A 23385-nucleotide genomic window follows, 5' to 3' on the forward strand; every position below is an offset into this window, starting at 1 on the left:
GATTCCCCTTGATTGAGTGTTTGAACTTTTTGTGTGGGATGTGAAATTGTGTAATTGTTTCTAAACTAGTGTGTTCTAAAGCTTGAACATCTTGCACATCATACTTGAATTTCATGTCCTGCATCAATACCTGTTCCACCTTCTTCGTAAAGTTTGGACACTTCTTTGCCCTCTAACAAGTGAAGCTTCCGGTTTTCTGCAGCATCTTACCAAAGGAAATCCCTTTGCATTTTCATCTAAACAAAGGCATGAAGTATAGATGCAAGTTTGACAATGCAACTTTGATGAGCATATTCTTGTTGCCCAACAATAAATGTCTGCTTTTCTAGCTCAACGGCTTACTTTCCATTCTTTCGATAACCTTGTAATGTAGGGGCATTTTCACACCGGGCTCTAGTGGGGTGGCCTGTGGGATGTAGGGGCACACTTGGGTGGGCAGCCCGTGTGAGGCGGTATCGATGTGGTGTGGGGCCCATGAGAGGGGTTTGGCCGAGGTCCTAACCCATGGGATGTGGGGCCTGGGCTATGAGATAAAAGGATTGATTTATCATGCTCTATCAGTTTGAGCTTTTAGAGCAAGTGGTTAATTGTGCTGCATCAAAGTGGTATCAGAGTGAGATGTCTCGTGTTCGAGACTCCTCATCGGGGATGATTAATGTAGGGGTATTTTTACACTGCGCTCGAGTGAGGTGGCCATGGAATACAGGGGCACACTCTGGATGGGTGGCCCGTGTGAGGCGGGCCCCACTCATGTGAGGTGGTACCAATGTGATGTGGGTCCCATGAGGGGGGTTTGGCTGAGGTCCTAACCCATGGGATGTGGGGCCTGAGCTGTGAGATAAAGGGATTGATTCACCATGCTCTATCAGTTCGAGCCTTTTAAGCAAGTGGTTAATTATCCTGCATCACCTTGTCTCACACGTAGTGGGAGGCCAAGATACGTCTCCATCAAGGTTCCGATGCGGGCCAAAGACCTTTGCAAATTTCACCACCTCCTTAGGCATACGTCCTAGGAGTTCACTAAAAAGATAAAAATTGAGATTCTTTCTGATGCAGGACATGAAATTCAAATATGATGTGCAAGAATTCAGGCTTGAGATCACGTTAGTTCAGAAACAATTACGCAAATTCCATATCACACATGAAAGTTCAAACATTCAATTAAGGAGAATCTATGCGGGTCCAGGCTTACATAGGCTAGGGCTGGAACAATAAAAATTATAAGCCAAACGATACTCAAAGGGAAATAGAATTCAGCCACACATGCATAGTAATCAACCCCTAATCTAAGAGATTCTCAATTTCAATTTGAGGAACCCTAAGATGAGAAAAAAAAGGGGAAACAAATTATGGATAATGCAAACTAGGACTAGGGTTATGAATCTAGGTAAGAAAAAGGAAAAGAGAAGGAAATCCTAAACCTGGAATAGATCCCGCTTGCGGGCAGCGGGGCAGGGTATCAGTGCACGTGCGCAGTAGGGGGGCCGCACGTGTGGAGGAGGCCTGAATCCCAAAAGGGACTTCTTGGCCTTGGTCGGCTAGGGGGGTCTCCAAACCCTCCAAATTTAATGGCAATCTGACGTACGGTTGAGGCGCGGTGCTTCGTCGAAGTTTTAGTCCTCCTGCAGGGCCAGATTCTGGAAACTGGCTGTGGAAAGACAAACAGTTGCAAAACAAATGGATTTGAGGCGAAGATGATCGAAGGATAGATGAAATAAGATGGAGGGGCGGATTGGGATAAACGTGGCTTCGCACCACGGTAGTTAACCCTTCGAAAAGGGAGGACTTTGCACCCACTTTAATCTCAGCCCTTCGAAAAGGGTGGGCTTCTCACCCACTTTAATTTTTCCATAACTCAGAAACTCAGAGAGCAGAAAAACCACGCAGGAATTTTTATTCAACTTCAATGAATCAAAAGAACTACAAGGGGTGCTTATTTATAGGGAAAACCCTATACCCCTAAACTCGTGCCATGTGTGCAATCTATTACTTGGCGATGAAGTAAATTAAAATAAAAACCAAACAAAGAAATCTAAAGCGTTCGTGATGTTGTAAATAATAACAATAAGCAAAACCTAAAATATGAAATCAATACGACGAATGGGCCATGATCATGAGATCCCATGATGTGCTTTTCTTGACTATTGGGCCCACTCTTTGAATCAAAACTCCGTCTTCTAACTAGGAGGCCCTCCTTGGACGTCGTCATTGAGCCAGATCGATGGTGGGGCCCTTCTTCGTACGTACATGCGTAGGGGGCGGCGTGCATGTGCGTGGTCCCCATCACTTTCACTTAAGGAAGGTGGCTATTTAACCATCATGTGGCGAAAGGTTAAGCATTTTTTAGAATGGTTTGGTACTGAAAGTTAGTGTTTTCTAGAACCATTTGATAATGAAAGGTTCAAAATATGAGAAGTGGGGCTTTGTATGTAAAAGGGCTGCCGTTAGGCCCTTCTTCCTAGCTCTTTTTTTTTTTTTTGTGTGCGCGCGCGCTTTGATGTTGTTCTGTCTCTCTGCTCGCGAATGTTAATAAAATTTCGTTACTTTTCAAAAAGAAAAAAAAAAGAACAAAAAAGAAGAGAAAAACTTTGATACTTTGGTAGTGTGATGTATGATATGCAGGCACTTAGAATATAGACCAAAAATTGAACTGACCAAATTACGTTTCCCAATTTATATCATGAACAAAAAATTATGCTTATTTGATTATCTGACCATCACATTGGTGGACATTTATTGGACGTTTAAAAATGAAAAATATGCAATGGTCCTATTTTCATAAATAAGTGTCCAGAATTAGAGGTTAGAATTGTTCAACTTATCCAATCTTGGGAATGTGACTTAGCAATGGTGGGTTCTAGAATTTAGTCAGTTTAACTCGATTTAATTTATGTCACATTTATAATTTCTGAGTGCTCGCATATCAAGTGTCCTCATTATCATGTAACTCTTCCTTATATGTTTTCTCCATATGTAAGGATGCAAAAAAGGAAGAAAAAAGTGTTTGTTGCCCTTCCAACTTGTTTGTATGAACCCCTTTGTTGCAAATTATTTTCTAGAGTTTCTTTTTAATTTAAAATTCATAATTTCTTAGGATTTTTTTTTTTTTTCATTTAAAAATTCTATTATATATAGTTTTGATTTTGGCAAAGAAATGTGATTTCATGAACAATTGTGCCCAAAGCTTTTTTCTTGTTCTTGTCTACCGTTTATTGTTGTTAAGGACTTGCAACATTTACAAGAATCCATTTGATTTTTTTTTTTTCTATCCATAGTTGGTGTGATGATTTTTCCTTTCTTGGTTGATCCTGATGCAGGGTTGTGGATTGAATGCAAAAAATAAGGTTTTCGTTGGTATTTCATTTTTGCTTTGATTTAAAAGAGTGGAGTTGGGGATGAAAGTTTTATTATAAAATGGATTCTGCAAGGAGCTGGTTTCATAAATTCCAACCTAGAGGCAAATTGAAACCTGGGACAACGAAAAACAAGGAAACGGAGAATGGGAAGGATGTGCAAAAGCCTCCCATCGACGAGGCACCTTCAAATATCACAAAGCAGAAGGTTGCTGCTGCGAAACAGTACATTGAGAACCATTACAAGTCTCAGATGAAGTGCTTGAAGGAGCGGCAGGAGAGGTATGTACCTCCATTTTATTTATTTATTTATTTAAATATTTATAATCTTGTGAAATGGGTTTAAAGAAATTTTGGTTTTGGATCATGCTAGAAAACAACCCAACTTTAGACGCACATCATAATCTGCATTTTTTTTTCCCATAATGTCAAGTTGGCATATGGAAGCTTTTGTTTCCAGTTGCGCCAAATGATTAGATAAATCAATATATGGGTGACAGTTGGGCTGGGCTAGCCTGAATAGGCTTGGGTCTAGTCTACTGAGGATCGGGTTTGAGGTAGATGTTTTGATCCATGAATTGGGCTTGGCCTAGATTTGGAATATTTAGTTATTAGTATATTATTGCTTAACAGTACATAGTAGGAAAGGGATTGGTATGGTTTGGATAAGGGCATGATTTGGGCCTCGTCCCAGCATGGTGAGCTTAGCGGGTTGTGCTGAGCAGGCTTGGCCATCTTTTCTTGCAATGGGCTATACATGGGCCATTTGACTTTGGCTGCCAGTGGGCTTGGATTAGATGTGGGCATGGGTCCTCCTTGTCCCTTGGGTTGGACATGAAGAAGCCCTAGCAATGCAGGCCACATCTGTGCCACAAAAATTTACGACCTTGATCATCAACTGCCCTACAATTTTAACCATCAAGACTGTGTGTGGATCAACATTTGTGATCCTGGTGTATCAAATGCTTTGTTTGTCAAACAACCATTTACTCTAAAAGCTTAAGCTGTCAGAGTGTGGTGTATCAATGTATATCAAGGGACTTTAGGACTTCAACACCCCCGGACGTGCGGGGTGGGAACTCCGCACGGGGTGGGAGAATAATATATTAGCAAGGCATATTTGCTGCTCTCGAGATTCGAACATAGGACCTTCCGCTTTGGTACCAAGTAGAGAATGATTTGATGATAATAATATGAAGAAAAGAGGAGAAGATTGCGAGAGGAGGAGAGTTTGGGAAAGATATTGTGTTAGGCTTGCTTGCCCTAACACACAATATTTTATTATAATAGAGCATATAGTACACCGCAAGAGAAGAGGAAAGTGTGCACATGCACTTACACTAAAAGGGCCACTAACCACATACACATGACACTAGCATTCTCTATATTGTTGTCAAATAGCATAAGCGATTATATGCGACTCAAGGGGCCTGTGCCCATATGCGATCACCATCACACATCCCTCCAAAAAAATTATATTTTTTCATCGCATAAGCAATCACATAATCACATAAGTGATCGCATATGCCATCGCATAATCGCATATGCCATGGCATAATGCCTAATGGTCATAAAATTGCATATGCTACTATGGCATATGCGATCTATGCTTCCAACATGGCATATGTGATCACATGTGACAACATTGATCAAATGTGTTGTCAACTCAAGGTCCCACCAGCCTCATTTCAGAGCAATGCATCCCTGAGCTATTGGTCCATCAAAATGTCATCTAGATGGGCCCTCATCCCAATATCTAGCATATGGGGTACTCCACATCAACTTATATGCAACAAAAGCAACATGTCACATGGACTTTTGGTGGATTGGGATGTTGGAAAGACGGGCCTTAATAGTAGTGATCACATGACAGTCACATCACAACTCCACAACATGAAAAACCTACAAAGTGGTGGGCATTGGAAGCTTGAGAGTGTGAGGAAACAAGAAGACCAGATGGCTTAAAACGCCCCAACATGTTAAGGTCACCAGTCTTCATAATTAACACTTCTCTACCCCAAAAGGATTTCTCACTCTTTTGGGTTGGTGCCAGGGTGTCCCGTATCCGTTACGATACGGCCGTATCGGCCGATACGTAACGGTAACGGCCGACACCGTTACGCGATACGGGGTTGAAACGGGCACCCCCTGATTCTGTGACCGTAATAGCTGTTACGGGGCCGTAACGGCTGTTATGGGCCTAAAGAAAATAGGAAAAAAAGAAACATTCTTTTTTTTTTTTTTTTTTCTTTCTTTTCTTCTTCTTCTTCGTCTCCTTCTCCTCTTTCTTCTCGGACTGCTGCGGCTGCGGCTGCGGCCGCAGCTGCGGATTCTTCTTCTTCTTCTCTCTCTCTCTCTCTCTCTCTCTCTCTCTCTTCTTTTTCATTTCCGGCATCGAAAACGGAATGGAAATAGCGACGCACTTTTTTTTTTTTTTTGTGTTCTGCGGTGCACGCTGAACAGTGCACTTGCACTGTTTTGTTACACGGATCCATTGTAATGTTTATTTTCCATCTAACTTGTTAATTGGGTCACACTGACGTGGATGAAGGGAAAACACACATGTGAGCTTGATCTAAAACTTTTGTAGCCCCCGATAAATTTTTAATGGTGGACGTTTAATTATTGTTGTTTCTTATGGTGCGGTCCACCCGAGCTCTGGATTTGCCTCATTTTTGGGCTCATGCCCTAAAATTATTTGGCAAAATGGATAAACGATGTGGATATAACACATTCATCACAGTGGGGCCTAAAAAACTTTGACACTCGTGTGCTACACTTCATAATCTGAGTCCCGCCTAATTCGGGCCTTTAAAAAATTGTACACGAGACATGTATTAACTTAAAAATTACCAATTAAATTATGAATTGTAGTTGCTAACTCATAATGCCAAAATCAAATTGTTTGAATAGTTTTAATTGTTAATTTGTGCACGCTTATTTTTTAAAATAGGTCCTTTTAATTTTTTTCATGATTAACTATCCAATAAATGTCCACCAATTCATAAGTGGGATAATGTCAATAAATTGCATGTAGAGGTGGGCATCGGATCGAGTCGGATTGGATTCGGTCCAACTCGACCAGGTTCGAAATTTGTAAAGCCTGACTCGAACTCGTTCCGATCCGGGTCCGAGTTCGGGTCATCTAACTCTAATAGATTCAAACTTCTGCTGGCCTGAATCGATCCGAGTCTGACTCGGTTAGGAAAACCGAGTCGGATCGGATTGGGCAAGGCTTGAATCGTTCGTTTTTTCCAACGGTGTAGAAATCATTATTATCAGTGTTTCATATGGTGCGATCTACTTGATTATTGAATTCACTTAAAATTTAGTATCAACCCCTTAAATGATCTGAAAAAACTGATGGACGGTGTAGATAAACCAAAAAAATTCACGATGGCCCCACATAATTTACTCAGTAGAATAAAAACTACAGCTATGTAGCTTCTTGAAGAAGCTTTACACCAGAAATATAGCTTCTTGGAGAAGCTTTATAATTGCTGTTGTAGCTAGCACCAGCTAGCCTATGAAATCGGATTGTGTACTGAGTTACTCAAGTATGCTCTTATCGTGAGTAAACTCAGTTGGGCCCACCGCGAATGCATGTAGTTTATCCACGCCGTCCATTCATTTTTTTAGATCATTTTATGGGTTCAACCCAAAATTGATGCATATACAAAGCTCAAGTGGGCCATACCACTGGAAAAAGTGGAACTATTGATTTCAACGTTGAAATTTTTTTAAGGCCCCCAGTGATGTTTATTTGTCATCCAACCTGTTCATAAGATGAGAAGGACATGGATGAATGGAAAACACAAATATCAGCTTGATCTAAAACCTCTGTTGTCCCCAAGAATTTTTCAACGGTAGATGTTCAATTCACACAGTTTCCGGTGGTGTGGTCCATTTGAGGTTTGGATATAATCCATTTTTGGGATAGAGACCTAAAATTATGTGTTAAAAGAAATGGACAGAGTGGATACAATGCATGAATGACACAGTGGCCCACGGAGTTTACTCAGTACGCTTACCATACTGAGCTACTCAGTACGCAATCCGCTTCCCTAGCCGATAGCTGCTCTTGGTACGTGTCGTGCGAAGACAGCACTGACGCTCGATCTCCGAGCTGTGAGAACGGTTCAAAGGAGACCAGAGTTACATCTTACGTGGGCCCCACAGTGATGTATTTATTATATCTACACCGTTCATCTATTTTTAGAGATGATTTTAGAGCATTATCCAAAAAAATGAATCATATGCAAAGATCATCTGAACCACACCATAAATAGCAATAGAGATAATGATTTTCACCGTTAAAAAAATTGTAGGGCCCACTATAACGTTTATTTTTCATCCAATCTGTTTATAAGGTCATGAGTACCTGACTGAAGAGGAAAAACAAATTTGATATTGATCCAAAATTTATGTGACCCTAAAAAGGGTTTCAATGGCATACGTTCAATCTCCCACTAGTTTTTGAAGTGTGGTCCAGTTGATGGTTAGATCTGTCTTATTTTTTGTCTTAAGCCTTAAAATGAGCTGGCCAAATGGATGGACGGTTTGGATATAACACATACCTCGTGATCAGACCCGTTACACCAGTCGATCCGGCCAATCTACTTTTATCAACTTCGGGTGTGACCGTTGAGACACAGCCTGTAAACAGCTGTATGCACCTGTTACGAGTACGACTCTCTCTCTTTCGAATAAAACTATATACCATTTCTCAGTATATATTTCTCTCCAACAGAGAAATGCCATGAAGCTACAAAACCTAACAACAAAAAAAGAAGGATTTGATCTATCAAAGGACATCTACCTAGCCTTCTTCTTACCTTCTTCTTCAACAGAAATAGAGAGGCAGATATAGAGAGAGATAGACAGATATAGAGAGATAGAGTTGGGCGGGGCTTTTTGGCGCTGAACGAAAAGCCTAGGCGGTGAAACTTTTGTTTAGAGATTTATTTACATCCGGGTCGGGTCGGGTCGGTTCGAACCATTTCGGTTCGAGTTTTCGGATCGGTTCTGTCTGGATACACCTCTATCCAAACCCAAACCGAAAAACGATCGGATCTGGATTGGTAAACTCGATCAGGGCCGATCTAGGTCGTTGGTTTTGTTCGGAATGGTACCGAGTCAGGTCGGATCGGGTCGGATCCACCGGATCGGGTCCAACATGTCCGCCTCTAATTGCATGAATTTGAGGCTGATTTGGGGCATGGATTGGTCCTCTAAGTCAGCCCCAAATTGGCAACTCCATCTACTTGAATTTAATTTCATGTTTTTAAAGAACTATTGGGAGAAATGATATCAAATTGTTAAGTATATAAATTATATATTTAGAAAATTAAATATATGAATTTTGTAGTCAAATTCAGGTTATCTGGTTCATAAATTCATCAGACAGTCTGATACAACTTCTGACCAAAGAGTAGACCGTAACACCACCATAAACATGTTCCAATTTATAATTGAATGCATATTTGGAATGCTTAGAATATTCCGGATTTAATCCACATTTTTTCATAATTTTTTTGGCAATTTTTTTTTTTTTTTTTTTTGCATCATTACGGGCCGTTACGCCCCCGTATCGCCATTACACCCCCATATCCGTATCGGTATCGGAAGGCACCGTTACGCCAACCGATACTGATACGGGACTTGGTGCCAACATTGGGTAAATTAACATTCACGTGCAAGATGCCCCAAGGTGCGCCCTGCAGCTTGACTGATTCTGCACACGACCTGCCATATCCATCTGTTTGGCACCCCAACATGTAGATCAGTTCTACCTAGGAATGGTGGCCCCACCTGAAACAGATGCAAGCTATGGGTCCCATACATTTCTACCAAAGTGGGAGCCCATCTTCTCTCACAAGCATGTCGTTCAGCCCCCCAAAAAATCAGCTACCCATTCCCTAGAAATCAGGTGCTTCCACACCCTTACAAATCAAGTTGGCACTCTGCAAAGCAGGCTCCCTTCACACAACAAATCTGGATGTTTGTAGATCCCACACAATCTGTAAGTTTTTATTAGTTTGATGCTGTTTTTAGTTTGGTTTGCAGTTTTTTTTCTTATTGGTGGATAGATTGATAGCTATGGTTTTGATTGGTTTTTAGAATTTAAGGTAAGTCTTGTTGGGTGTTGAGGCTTGGGAATGAAGTTGATTCGTTGAGATAACTTGTAAACATGTCATTAGCTAGGGTTTAACGAGTTATGGGTGATAAAAGATCTCTCTTGGAAGAGAGAAGTGATGCTATGATTTTTGTTTATTTGAATTAATAATTGCAACTAGGGAACAAAGCTGAAAAAAAAAACAGATGCAACAAGGGGCATTGCAGGATGGATGATCTAACCTAGAATGATATAGAAAAATTAAATAACAGATTAATTAGAGCAATGAAAACACAACATCAAGCTGATCTTTCAGAAAATTTAAAAATTCAGCAATGTAACATGTTCGAATTCAAGCCACACGACAGTCCTGCAATGTAGGTCCAATAAAATACCAAATAATCAATATCTATGGAAGGTAGGACTTTCATCTAAGCATAGGGATTGTTCTCAATTCAAAGGTGTTCACTTGGTTGTGAGGGTATGGGAATCGGATTTTGGAAATTAGGTTTATAAGTAGGGTTATGGGGAATTAAGGTTTTGAGAAATAGGGTTTTAGGGTTAGGGTTTTAGGAAACTAGAGTAGGAAATTGGGTTTTAGGGATTAGGGTTAAATAGGAGAAGCAAAGGATGAGAGTGAGGGTAAGGCTGACCATATGTACAGTTATACAAGTCTATCTGTACGGTTGTACAGACAGGTGGGTACGGCTAGGTATGGCCGTACAACTGTACGATTAAGGGGGGGATGGGTCGAGTGAAGGTTTAGGTTGAAAGTGTAGGGTTTGGCAGAAGGACAAAGATGGAGGTAGGGATTGCTTGTTGAAGGAGAAGGAAGGAATGAGAATTAGAAAGAAAGAGAAATAGAGGAGTGAAGAAATACCTTTTTGATGGAAGAGAATGAGAGAGAAGGATAACTTGGAATCACTCCAATGGCATCACACCAAATCATTCCAATTGTAGGAGGTTTTACTTCATCAAAAAGTAAGAGAAAGAAGAACTTTATTTCATATGCTCCATCATGGGTTAGGGTTTGGACGTCCGTGCCTTATAGTCTCAGGAAAGACTTCTTACAAAAAAAAAAAGGCTCTTAGATAAAAAGTTTCACATAAAGACGCTCAATAAAAAAAAATTCTTCCTAACTCCCTAAACTCAGCAAAAATATAAGCTAAAAAAAATAACAAACATATAAACAGCCAAATAAACTAAACTATTTCGTGGCCCATGATCAAGATGTTCAATGACAACAATCCAACGGTCAGAATAGTCCAACTAAGTAGCCTACATGCATCTTCCTAGTATGGGGCCTTCAAAGATGCATAATCATACATGTGGGGTCTTTAACCGGCTGAACACTCGAATTGGGTCCATGGGGCCATGTATGCATCACCTAGCCATAAAGAAACGGGAGCTTGCCTCCTCCTCTGGTATACTTTGACTGGTGCTCGGATGTGCTCATCATGTTTCCCTCACTAGCTTTCTCATGGAAAATTTGTTTTTCTTCTTGATTTCCCTAGCATGTATGTGTTATCTCTCTCTGTTGGTGCATTTCTGAATGGATACCCAATCAGTCTGTTTGGGACCGCGTTTGGCTAGTGTTAGCCCAGCCTAGTCTGGCCCAATTTTCAATATATTCCTTTTCCTGCAATGTTCCATTTCCATACACTATGGGGAGTGGACCAAGATGCATGCTTAGCTTTTAGTCTATAGAATATGTCACCTGTATCCAATCAATTTCAAAATTGCCAATATATGGCATAGAAGTATGGATTTGACAGTCTCATTTCACGATATAGTATTTAATAGATTCTGAAACTTTTTCAAAGGTTGCTACCTTATAATTGCCAGTGCGAGCATCCTTCAAAGGATGCTCCCCTATGCTTGAGAAGCCCTGAATTCCATCCGCCGGACCTTGCTGATAGATTTGGCAAGAACCGAATGTGTTCCATAACATCATACATGGGGTGACTAGCTACCAATACTGAGTTTTAAAGTTAAAACTTTTGCTAGAGGCGCTTGGGTTGTCCAAGTACATGTGCATCAGTGATTTAATGTACTAAAAGAAATGCTGATACTGGATGGTTTTGTTGGTGTTGCTGGCCTTGCAACAAAAATCTAATGTACCAAAACATATTCTTTCTGCCCCTCAAGTCATTGCAGTTGGATTGAACTTCTTCCGCATATGCTTCGTTGTTAGGTGTTCAGTTCAATCTCATGTTGTTTTTCAAATAGGAAGTACTATTTACCTTATTTCTTTGTAAATATTCTTTCACTAATATCAGGCGCTGGATCTTGGAGAGGAAGCTTGCTGATGCTGAAGTTTCTGAGGAAGATCAAAATAATCTTCTAAAATACTTGGAGCAAAAGGAAACTGAATATATGCGTCTTCAAAGACATAAAATGGGAGTTGATGATTTTGAGCTCCTGACTATCATAGGGAGGGGTGCATTTGGGGAGGTCCTCTCTCTCTCTCTCTCTCTCTCTCTCTCTCTCTTCATATTGCTTGTAATTTCATTAATTTCGATTTACTTGGAAATGTATGAAGTAATCCAAATTTAGTGAATTAAAAGTTCATTAACTGTGAATGTGCATTTTATTCTTCTTTCAGTTGACTGTTTAAATGCCCTAAGTAGATAATGCTCCTTATAATCTGAGATGGTTCTCGGAAAACTTTTATTCTTCTGCTGCATCTGCTGGGCAGTTCTTTGTGATATTCATTTCCTTTTTGTAAGCCTTCAATTTAACTTTTTGGATTTGGGTAGAAGTCATTGTGATGTCTACTTTTTATCTTAAGTCTTAACATACTTATCCTGTTACCTCGATAAAGTGTAGATTTCCTTGTCGTTCATAGTTTCATGATATATCTACAAGCTATGTCAAATATTCTACTCTTTAAAATAGAATTTCCATGCTAGATCATACTAGAAGGATTGGAAACACTGTTAATCAGTACTGAATGTGATTTTTAAACCGTTCTCGTCAATGGAACTCTGATGTTCTGTTCTTCAAATGTGCATCTTTATTATCCATCTAATCCTTCATATGCATTGTTTCCTTTTCATCTCCTTCCCTCTCTCATTAGATTACAAATTTGACATCCTATTTCATACCATTTTCTCTGAACTGCTCTGACCAATTAGATGGCAGCTATCATACCGTGTTTTTATCACCACCTTCCTAACTCTTAGCATCGTTCATGAATTCCATGATTGCATCAATCCACTTTGCAGTTCAGTTATGTCCAAGTTGTGGTGTCTCCTTCTTTTGGAGGTAGGATGTTGTTTACCTCTAATTTCCCATCACCAATCAGCATCCCACTGATTAAAATTAACTTCTATATTTTTATTGCATCAACTCCTTTGATTTTTGTTAGACCTTTCTTAGGCATCATCTTCCTGATTCCTGAGAATTTTCACTAGCTTGCTGGGGATCATGCTCCTATTTCTTACAACTAAAGCCCGCACCCACTTTTTAATGGTGTACTGCTATAAAAGGAGCTATTGTATATGCTAATAGAGTGATATGTATTTACCTTGATTTTCCACTTCTGTAGTATATCTGGAAATGTAATATGTTTGCCTCAAAGTCTATGCATCTTGAGTTGGAGAGCATAGGTGATTGTTTGTGTTAGATATATTTCATACAGGTACTGTTGTTTTACTCAGTTCAGGGACTTTCAGTTTGACATATTTGTTGAAAATTATGCAGGTGAGACTCTGTAGAGAAAAGAGCACGGGCCATGTATATGCAATGAAAAAATTAAAGAAGTCAGAGATGCTTCGCAGAGGCCAGGTATTGCATTATCTTATCTTCTGTTTTTGCTCATGTATTTTTCTCTTTGCTGATCAGATATGTTGTTACTTTCTTTAGGTGGAGCATGTTAAAGCTGAAAGAAATCTCCTTGCTGAGGTTGACAGTGCCTGCATTGTCAAACTTTACTGTTCCTTTCAAGATGAGGAGTTTTTGTATCTCATCATGGAATATCTTCCTGGTGGAGACATGATGACGTTACTTATGCGCAAGGATACCTTGACAGAAGATGAGGCAAGATTTTATGTCGGACAAACAGTATTAGCGATTGAATCAATTCACAAGCACAATTACATCCACAGGTTCGTGCTTTTTTTTTTTTCCAATTTTTTCCTTTTCCATTAAATCTTCTTGGATGCTAAGTTACATTTGAAGGGATTTCTGCACCTTCGTCAACATGGAAATTTTGTTTCTTCTTACAGGGATATCAAGCCAGACAATTTATTGCTCGATCGGTTTGGCCATATGAAGCTTTCTGATTTTGGCCTGTGCAAACCATTGGACTGTAGTAGTTTTCCAAATCTTAGCGAAAATGACTTTGGAGTGGGAAGAGATTTGAAACCTTCATTAGAGAGTGATAGGCGGTCAAATGCACCCAGTACACCCAAACGCACACAGCAGGAACAGTTGCAACATTGGCAGAAAAACAGGCGAATGTTGGTAAGTTTGCTCTCTGTTCTGTCCTCTCTTTGTGGTTTGCTACTTCCAACCCTTGGTCGTAGCGGCTTGATGAGATGAAAGTTTTTTCAATTGTGTAAAGCCATGAATGTGCAGTACAGTTAGTAGCTTCTAGAGATTGTAGGATTTGACTTTTGTGCAAGTTTATCTTTAAGAGAGAGAATAATGAAATAAACTATCCAAACATGCACAAAGTTGTTCACCAAAATTCACTATTTAGAAATGGAAACTTGTTTGGGAGTCGGCCACTGGTTGATCCGAGTTAACATGCCAGGTCCACACCCAACTTACGTTCTACAAGTTGATGAAATCTGATGAAGTTTGAACATAGATAATTTTGGCTGTTCAGGTGCCAGATCCCATTGTTTTGTGCGTGAGTTTGGTGTATGCATGGGCATTCATGCATTCATGAATGCCATATATGTTTGTTTGTTATTGTATATGTTTCTGCTTGCTGTTTGTTTGTGACTTCATATATTTATGATACTCTTCCACGCACTTTTTCTTCCAATTTTCAAGTATTGGAGGATCTTGGTTACAATTATTGAAACTCTTCTTTGAATTGCAGGCTTATTCTACTGTTGGCACTCCTGACTATATTGCTCCAGAAGTTTTGTTGAAGAAAGGATATGGGATGGAGTGTGATTGGTTCGTATGTTTTATCTCTGACTAATTTTAACTTGCAATAGTTTCAATTCCCTAATCTTGATTTTCTGATAGGTGGTCACTCGGAGCAATAATGTATGAGATGCTTGTGGGTTATCCTCCATTTTATTCTGAAGAACCAATGTCAACCTGCAGAAAGGTATGTGTGCAGAGCAAATCAGCAGTTCCACTGGTGTATGGACCGCTGATCAAAGTCTTAATGTCAGCTGGTGTTTACAAGATGTTTTCTTTAGATCGACAACCCTCTCAAAAATCACTTTTGTGGTTGCAATTAAAAAACTGCCATTGAATAGAAAACCAAAATTTCACAAAAATTTGTTCTCATATGTCCTCATTTCACGCTGGTATGAAGAAAGGAGTCAAGAAATGCTCGCTTAATCCACGATGGAACTTATCAAATCAGTGTGATATATCTTTATCAATTATTTAGGTTGGATGGATACGAGAATCCAATCTGGGAGATTTTGAGCGCCCACTTGTCCCATCTCAAGGCTTGAGCACACTGTGCAGTGCATACCTCAACTCAAGGAACATACATCTCAGCTGTTAAATTAGCACTTTGCCTTTTGGCAATGGTACAGGGAATTAATTCTACTATACCTCTATGTGATATTTCTTTATCAACTATTTAATTTGTTTATATCGTGCAGATTGTGAACTGGAGAAGTCACTTGAGATTTCCTGAAGAAGCAAAATTGGCACCTGAAGCTAAAGATCTCATCAGCAAACTGTTGTGCAATGTAGAGCGGAGGCTTGGTACTAAAGGAGCTCATGAAATAAAGGTTGCATTTTTTAACTGTTGCTGGTGCTTAAATTATAACTCATTTATTTGGCTCCTCAAATATTCAAAATGAGTTTCTGACACTCTTAACTGACTTTAGGCACACCCATGGTTTAAAGGCACTCAGTGGGAGAAACTATATCAGATGGAAGCTGCTTTTATACCAGAGGTTAATGATGAGTTGGATACTCAGAACTTTGAAAAGTTTGAGGAGGTATGGCATCCTTTCTGTTTATTAGGTGGCATCCTTTTCTTATATTCACGGGACTTAGATTTGATTAACTAAATCAGCTTTCATATCCCAAATTAGTATATATATGTGATATTTGATAGAATGATTGTAATAAGTCTGTTAAAATATATACTTCGGCAAAAAAGAGGAAATTCCGAGCCTTGGGTAGGCCACAAATGCAAGGATCACAAACAAGCGACTCACTAGCATTTTTTAACTGTCCATTTAGATGTCCAATGCTTGGATGGCTCAAGTCATTCTATTGATGTGATTTTTGTGTTGCAGTCAATAATTGAATTGTTTTGGGCTATCATCAACGTGCCATGTATCTAGTGGATTAGTAGCCTAGAGACACCTTTGTTACATATGTGACTCTCCCACCCTTACAAAGGAGGCAAAAAAGGCATTTCCTTTGGATTACTCAATAATCTCAGCATTTTGCTGAGATTTCAAAACACACCAAGATGGTAGATTTAAAATACCTCCGATTCCATTTACCTCCAAATCCAAGGAAACCAAACACGAAAAGCAGCTATTTGGATTTGAAATACACCCATTTACCACCAAATCCAAGGTGCCAAACGGGGTGTAAGGTTTCACTGAAAAATCCACCATTTTCCTAAAATCTCCTTAATGTCTCCATTAGACTATGATACACTAAACTATGCATGCCATATTTCTCGATGTTTGCCACGATATTTCTGTATCCAAGGGTGCAATGCCAGTACTCCGAACACCGCAATAGACCATTGCAGCCCCTGGCCCTTAGGAGGATGCTGGGTTGGATATCAGTCACATTTGACACAGATCTGGATAACAAGGTACAATTGCACTGCTATTTAATGGTGGAAATCTTTTTTAATCTCATGGAGGATCATTAATGTTGGATGGTGATTCATGCAACACTCTTTTCCACTTACAGATGCTCCCTTCCATGGAGTCATTCTTTAAGTTTTAATGTTCAAGGAATGCATATTTTTAATGGTCGAAGTATGTATTCTCATCAGTTGGAGGTTTCTTTTCATCAAATCTTGGGAGAAGCTAAGCGCCTTCTTGATTCCTTGACTAATGATGACATTTCTTATCCTTCTCTATGTATTGGTGATTCAAATCCATTGCCTTAATGGATTTTTGTATATTTTTCCCTATGGGCCTCTTGAATACATTTTTGTTATCAATAAAAAAAGACAGATTCAGCACCACCTCTTCATGTCATCTCACCAGGGATCTAATGATATCTCACCAAAATAAATCTCCATTTGCAAGAAAAAGATGAACAAGGCTTTTATTCTTTTTCATCATTCATCATAATATATGAGAAATAGCACAGTTCATGCTGAAAAGAAACTCTAATCTAACAAGGAAATTCCAAAATAGCCATGCGCAGAAGTTAAATGACAATTATCCCATACAGTTATTTTAGACAATTCTTTTGCTGAAGAGGACAAAAAAGGACCAATATTCAATAACTACCCGACATATCAAGAGATTGCCCACTCCATATGGTCATGAAGGTCCCACATGTGTGGTCATGTTGGGACCACATATGGGATTGGGAGTCGGATTGCATGAATTCCCTCAGCTTGAAAAGGTACTTGTTCATGAGTTAAAGCCAGTAAAATGCACCACGATTTGCCTTTGTAGCGCATTTTCTTCAGCGTTGGAGTCAATTGACGATGAAAGCTAGCAAGCCTAATTGACTTCTTGCGCATGGGAAGGCATTGTAAATCACACCACCCTTCTCGTGCTTAGGGGTGACAATGGATATTGATGAGCACATCACTTGTACGTATTAGAGGAGGCGGGCCACATCGATTTCCCTCTGGTTAGGCGAGTATCTGTGATCGTGTTGAAGAACCCATGTGCATGTGCGAGCATCTGGAAGACTCCACACTGGGAAGATGCACATGAGCTGCTTTATGGGGTGTGATTCAGATCGTTGGATTGGAGAGACACGACGATTGGGCCATTGGATCGTATGGATTGCATGATCGGGCCATTGATCGTTGATCGTTGATTGTCCACATTAGTTTTAGACTTTATCATCTTTTAGGATTTAGTTTTTGATTATTTTATATTTGGACACATTATGAGTGTTTTGGTTGATTTTATTTATACTAGGGCTATTTTTGTTAAGATTCAGAAGACGGGGATTATTGTAATTTTTGAAACTTCTTGGATCTATAAAAAGAGGAGGGGTGTGTGACTTCTCTCCCATTGGATTTTTTGATCTAAAAAAGAGAAATTCTTGCTTTCTTCTTCAATCTTCATACGATTTGAAGATACTTCCATGCGATTTGGAAAGAAGATTGGTGCGAAACTAATCTTCATCAACGGAAGTGCGATGTCTCTATTTATCTCCACACCATCTTCTCTTTTCTTCCCCATTTAGGTATTTTTTTTCAGGTTCTTCATTCTCCCATCCTAGATATTCATCTTCTCGCAAACCCAACTTTCCCATACTCATCCACAATCCAAACTCTAACCGACCTAAACCCATCCATCCCATGCCACACGTGTGACCGTACGACCATACGTGTGAATCCCAACTTGCCCCCTTTTGGCTTTCCATCATCATTATATCAAAACCTTTCTTCTATCCTCGAAACCCTAACCCTAAACCTAAAATTCCTAATTTCCTTACTTTCCTAAATTACCCAAACTCTAATTTTCACCCTAGGTTGTATTAGGTTTTCTATTTTGAAATAGACTACACCCTATGCTAATTGGATGTCTTTACATCCATTAGATCCTAATTTCTTGTTATTTAATGATCTTGTGTTACGATGTTGGTAGCTTAGGCTCGGATTATGCATGTTCTTTTGATTTTTATGATATTTGTGACGATTATAGCGATGTTTGTGTTTTTTTTTGTTAAATATCTTAATTCAGCTACTTGATCTCACATGTTATTTGATTCATGCATCGTTCCTGCATCAGATATCCATTTGCTTGATTACATGTCATATCTGACCTAAGAAAATTAGATACATACATGGGATTTTTACCCAATTATCCAACTTCTAAACGGGCCGGGTACGGATATTACCATATTTGTATCTTCGTACCTAATCACCTAGGGCCTTTTTTGTAATTTACCTAATTAATAATGTCTTCAACTAAAATATCAAATACTGAAATATAATAATATCAGATTCTATGTTTTTCATTGACAGAGACATGGATGATGAGATTGATATGGTGGTGGTTGTTGATGATTGGCTTTTATCTTTTTTTCAAAGTTAGTTTTTATTTAAATGCTCTATGATTGTAGCTTGATATTACGGTAAATTATGGTATAAAAATTGTTATTTTTTACTAGTTTATTAGGTATTTATTTAACATTTTTTTTTCTATTTCTAAATATTTTTGTACTAATTCTGTGGCGTTTAACATAGGTTTTAGTTTTTTTCATTAGATATTAGTTGAGCATTTGATTACCCGACTATCTAACTTATTTTAATATATCCGCATCCATATCCATATTTGACTATTTTCAAAAGGGATAGATGAGCTATGGGGGGTGTGGAATCCCTTGCATGTAGTTCCACACACACACACACACACTCACTCACTCACTCAATGCTTGTCACATGTGGGAAATGGGAAATGGGGTGAGGATTGACAAAACTTGGTTGATGACAGTCGATGATAGTGCCCGTAGTATTCAAATAGGCCAAATGCATGTCACAGTTAAGTGGTTCAAGGGGAGCTTGATGATAGGGATCAACTGTCATCCTCAAGTCAAGAGTCTGTTGTGAGAGAGCTTCTTGATGAATCTTCAACCTCTCGATGCCTAGGGTTGGGGTTGGGTGGATTGACGAAGGCGTCTTGATGATGATGACTAGGCGATGAGTTACAGCCTAGCGAGGAGGGTTGTCTCTATATACAGATGATATGACAAGTGGTTGCCACATATCCTCCGCAATTATTAAGGGCGGTGAAGCATCAAACTGTTGATCCTTCGAGAAAGTGATGGCGCAACGAGGTCAAGGAGCGAAGGCCATCTGTCTCACCTCCTGCATCACACTAATGTGCGCCGACACACTTGTCAACCTCAGGGACCCTACACAGCCTAAGGCAGGTGATGAGGCAATCTCTGCCATAGGCTCTCTACAGGAGACTGTCTCTAGGGGGCCACACGTTGTCTCCTGACGAGGAGAGTGGACTCTCTCTTTTGATGCATCTTCTGAGAGTGCCACCCATCCCGCATGCCTCCCAATGGCAATGAGATGGCAGGCTAACAACCTGGAGCAATGATTTTATTGCACGAGTCCTTCTGGAAGGAGGTCAGCGGTCCCAACTCCTGTTGACCTCGAACATGCTCTTGGACAATTGTTGACTTATGAGCCCCACCAAGACAATTATCTCCTAGCAGGGTAATCTCCGTTGTACATGTCACCAAAGGTGGCTTAGGTGCTCCGCGAGAGCACCTAAAGGAAGCTTCTTCATCTCCCTGCAATGCTCCTTTGACTATCAATTGGGCACCATAGTTGTGAACCAACCTTCTATCCTTCGACAAAAGAGTCCTGAAAGTTCTCTCTATCCCTAGCTATGCAAACGAGGATTTGGACTTTGTCTACTGACTTAGGCAGAGGATCCGAGGTCTTCCTCTCAATGTAGATTCTGGCAAACCTAAGCTCTACTCATTAGGCCATTGCTGGATTGATGTTTATTACTTCCCCCAGGCATGAGCCTATTGCCAACCATGCTTCCTCAAACCAAAGCTCCAATGGGAAATTCTAGAACCTCACCCAAACATCTGAGTTGTAGAATGGCAATCGATCCTCCCACTTGGAGATGGAAGGAAGAGGGCCTTCCCTGTAAAGATGGATGGCAATGGTGATTCTCTCCACATTCTTCGTTCGTCTCAAGGAGATCCAAATCTCCGATTGAGAGAGGGGTCTTAGGATTTTGTCTTCCGCTCCCAAACTGTGGCTCAATTCTAACCATCTTTCCAGATCTATGATGGATGACCCGTGCTTGAGTGAGGCTACTAGGCTCCATTGTAGAGCTCTCCATGCGTTATCGATAAGCATGAGGAGAGCTTTCTTAACCGGACCTTGTGGGATACTTGCAAGAGCCCATCTGCTGCATCTCTGGGATACTTGCCACCACAACCTCCGTGAAGGATTTACGACTTGCCTTCTCACAAGGTGCCAAATCTATCATTGATTTTGGGTTCGTGGCTTTGGCCCATAATTGCTGATGGTACCAATTGTTGGGATCTGCTAGCGTTCCTTGTCCCTTCGTTAATGGGTTGAGATAGGGCCTAATTGAGCCTTCTGCCAAAAAAAAAAAGAGAAGAAAAGAATAAGAAGAAGAGAGGCGGCTATTAATTCCTTCAGTTGCTCTAGATAGCTCCTTTCAGGTGCTCATTCTGACAAAGGCAAAGGCTTAGATAATCGTCAAGCAAGGTGTCTCGTATTGGTATCGGTTGGCGTAACGGTGTCCTCCAAAACCGATATGGATACGGGGGCATAACGGTGATATGGGGGCGTAACGGCACGTAACGGTGCAAAATTTTTTTTTTTGCCAAAAAAATATGAAAAAATATGGATTAAATCCAGAATATTCTAAGCATTCCAAATATGCATTCATTTATAAATTGGAACATGTTTATGGTGGTGTAACGGTCCACTCTTTTGTGAGAAGTTGTATCGGACTGTCTGATGAATTTATGAACCAGATGACCTGAATTTGACTACAAAATTCATATATTTAATTTTCTAACTATCTACTATCAATGATAGATATATTAGAATGAATGTACAATGAAAATATCTTACATTAGGTGTTTGCAATTATTTTTGAGGAATTTCTCGAACATACCTGTGCACGTGACTATGATAGTGTGATTCCTGTCTATGACCTGTCATCCTCAAGTCAAGAATATTAAAAAAAAAAAAATAGTAGTGTCTGATATACTCCCCTGCAACTTGATTAAGGATTACTTAATTGGTTGTCAGGGGAGCTATTTTAAATACAAGTTCGGCAGTGTTAAGTGTATGCATGGCTTCTTGCAATAATACTGTTGTTAGTTGTTTGCTGTAAATACTTACCTTAACACAAATATATACTCACAATCACAAGTCACCACCAAAATGAAAATTTGCTTTTTTATGGTTGCTCGACCTCCACATCATTGTCATTGTCATCATCAGGCTGAGGCTGTCCAATAGGTGTAGGTGCTGCATATCCATAATATCCAGTGCCAAAAGGAAATACTAGATCAACGAAACTAGAGGATGACTAAACCTGACTAGGTAACGACTCTGACCCGGAGTAAGGATATCCACCAGTGCCCGTCGAATAGCCATACTGGTGCCCATACTCAGGTTGTTGAGAATCTTGAGATTGAGAGTGCGTCTGCTATGATGAGTAACTTGGATTTGGATCTGGATATTTATAATCATATGGATATTGATCGGGAGGGCTACTCCAACATGAATGTGATGGAACGGGCTCAGTATAACCATCATAATTCAATTGACCATGAGAATATCCATCATAATAACCAAGACCATGAGCCTGCTGATGTTCCGGACCTCCCGGACCCGGTGCACCACTAGATGTACCCACCTCCTGTTGGCTGTATCGTGACTCGGTACACTTATAAGTCCGACCTTGTGTACCACCTCGTCGATGTTCATCGACATTGTGATCTGTAGACGGCTATATAGGGCGCTGAGCAACACCAGAAGTGCCAGCACTAGTGGCAGGGGGGTCATCGTCATCATCCGACACGGTCACGCTACCACTGCTCGTACTCTTTTGTTGATCTTGAGCCGTATCCGTACGTGGCATAAACGCTGCCCCTCTTACTGGGTCCAACACATCTGCACGACTCTTGTTGCGCTTTGCGTATTTCTGGGTCATCAATTTCCAATTCTTCACTATCTTCTTCAATTTGCTTTTCCCTTGTTTGCAACCAAGGTAGAAGTGGGTCATCCTCATCGTAAATATTGTCCAAGTTTATTGGGCAGTAGTATCCGTCATCAGCAGCTGTAGTGCTCCTATGATGTCGTCGCATTCTTCGTTTTATATTGTAGTGCATGAAGACAAGTCTATTAATATTCTAGTCTGCAATCTATTCTTATTCTTTGAATGAATGAGCGCAAAACAACTTCAATTCCTTTCGTAGCTAGAGGAAGATGTTGTCTGGCTCAAAACTTTTACTGCAATTTTTTGGAGAGCCTTTGTACTCTCTCCGAAATTAATCCACCATTCGGCCGGTTGCAATCTAGATACTGCATGCTGTGCAAGAGCATCTCCAAAGCTACCAAGGCGATTTCCAAATGTATCTAATTCATTTAATGCCTTTATTTGCAGATCTAAGTCAGACTCTAATCTCTTTATCACATTTTTTAGCCCAACACGAACTTCATGATCCGCAACAAATGATTGGGCATATCTATACCTAGGATTTAGGTTGTAACCTGCTGCATGAAGATCGTGATGGAGTTCTTTTGTCCATCTCTTGTCGATCATTTTCCAGTAAGTCTCCCAACTTCTACAATCACGTTGAATTGCAAACTTTGCCTTATCCATGACATCATATAGGAAGCCCATGGTAGGTGCTTCATCGGATTCAACAAGACGGAGTACCCTCATTAGTGGCTCTATCACCTTTAGGATCGCCTTGACATTCTTCCAATATTTGTTGTCTCGTATGGTGTTCGCAACTTCGACCGGTGTCTCTAATGTCTTCTTCCCATGTTTTGTGTTGAGTAATTCTCGGGAAGCGAACATC

At 40.0% G+C, this 23385-nt stretch overlaps 1 protein-coding gene across 5 annotated transcripts in view; it reads left to right on the forward strand.

The window, feature by feature from the left end:
• LOC131248300 (uncharacterized) overlaps nucleotides 1–23385 on the forward strand; it is a 53702-nt gene that overhangs the window by 14441 nt on the left and 15876 nt on the right. For 3 of the 5 annotated variants that reach the window (XM_058248549.1, XM_058248541.1, XM_058248532.1), the window contains exons 2-10: nucleotides 3318–3635; nucleotides 11748–11922; nucleotides 13174–13257; nucleotides 13336–13577; nucleotides 13698–13935; nucleotides 14522–14601; nucleotides 14674–14758; nucleotides 15270–15401; nucleotides 15501–15614. In XM_058248549.1, the coding sequence (XP_058104532.1) occupies nucleotides 3415–3635; nucleotides 11748–11922; nucleotides 13174–13257; nucleotides 13336–13577; nucleotides 13698–13935; nucleotides 14522–14601; nucleotides 14674–14758; nucleotides 15270–15401; nucleotides 15501–15614 (1371 nt within the window). In that variant the 5' untranslated portion in view covers nucleotides 3318–3414. Of the gene's footprint in view, nucleotides 1–3317; nucleotides 3636–11747; nucleotides 11923–13173; nucleotides 13258–13335; nucleotides 13578–13697; nucleotides 13936–14521; nucleotides 14602–14673; nucleotides 14759–15269; nucleotides 15402–15500; nucleotides 15615–16554; nucleotides 16606–23385 lie in introns of those variants that run through there. The other 2 variants (XM_058248557.1, XM_058248566.1) reach the window with 2 other exon arrangements.

Source organism: Magnolia sinica, chromosome 1, assembly GCF_029962835.1.
Source record: "Magnolia sinica isolate HGM2019 chromosome 1, MsV1, whole genome shotgun sequence".
Classification (NCBI taxonomy): domain Eukaryota; kingdom Viridiplantae; phylum Streptophyta; class Magnoliopsida; order Magnoliales; family Magnoliaceae; genus Magnolia; species Magnolia sinica.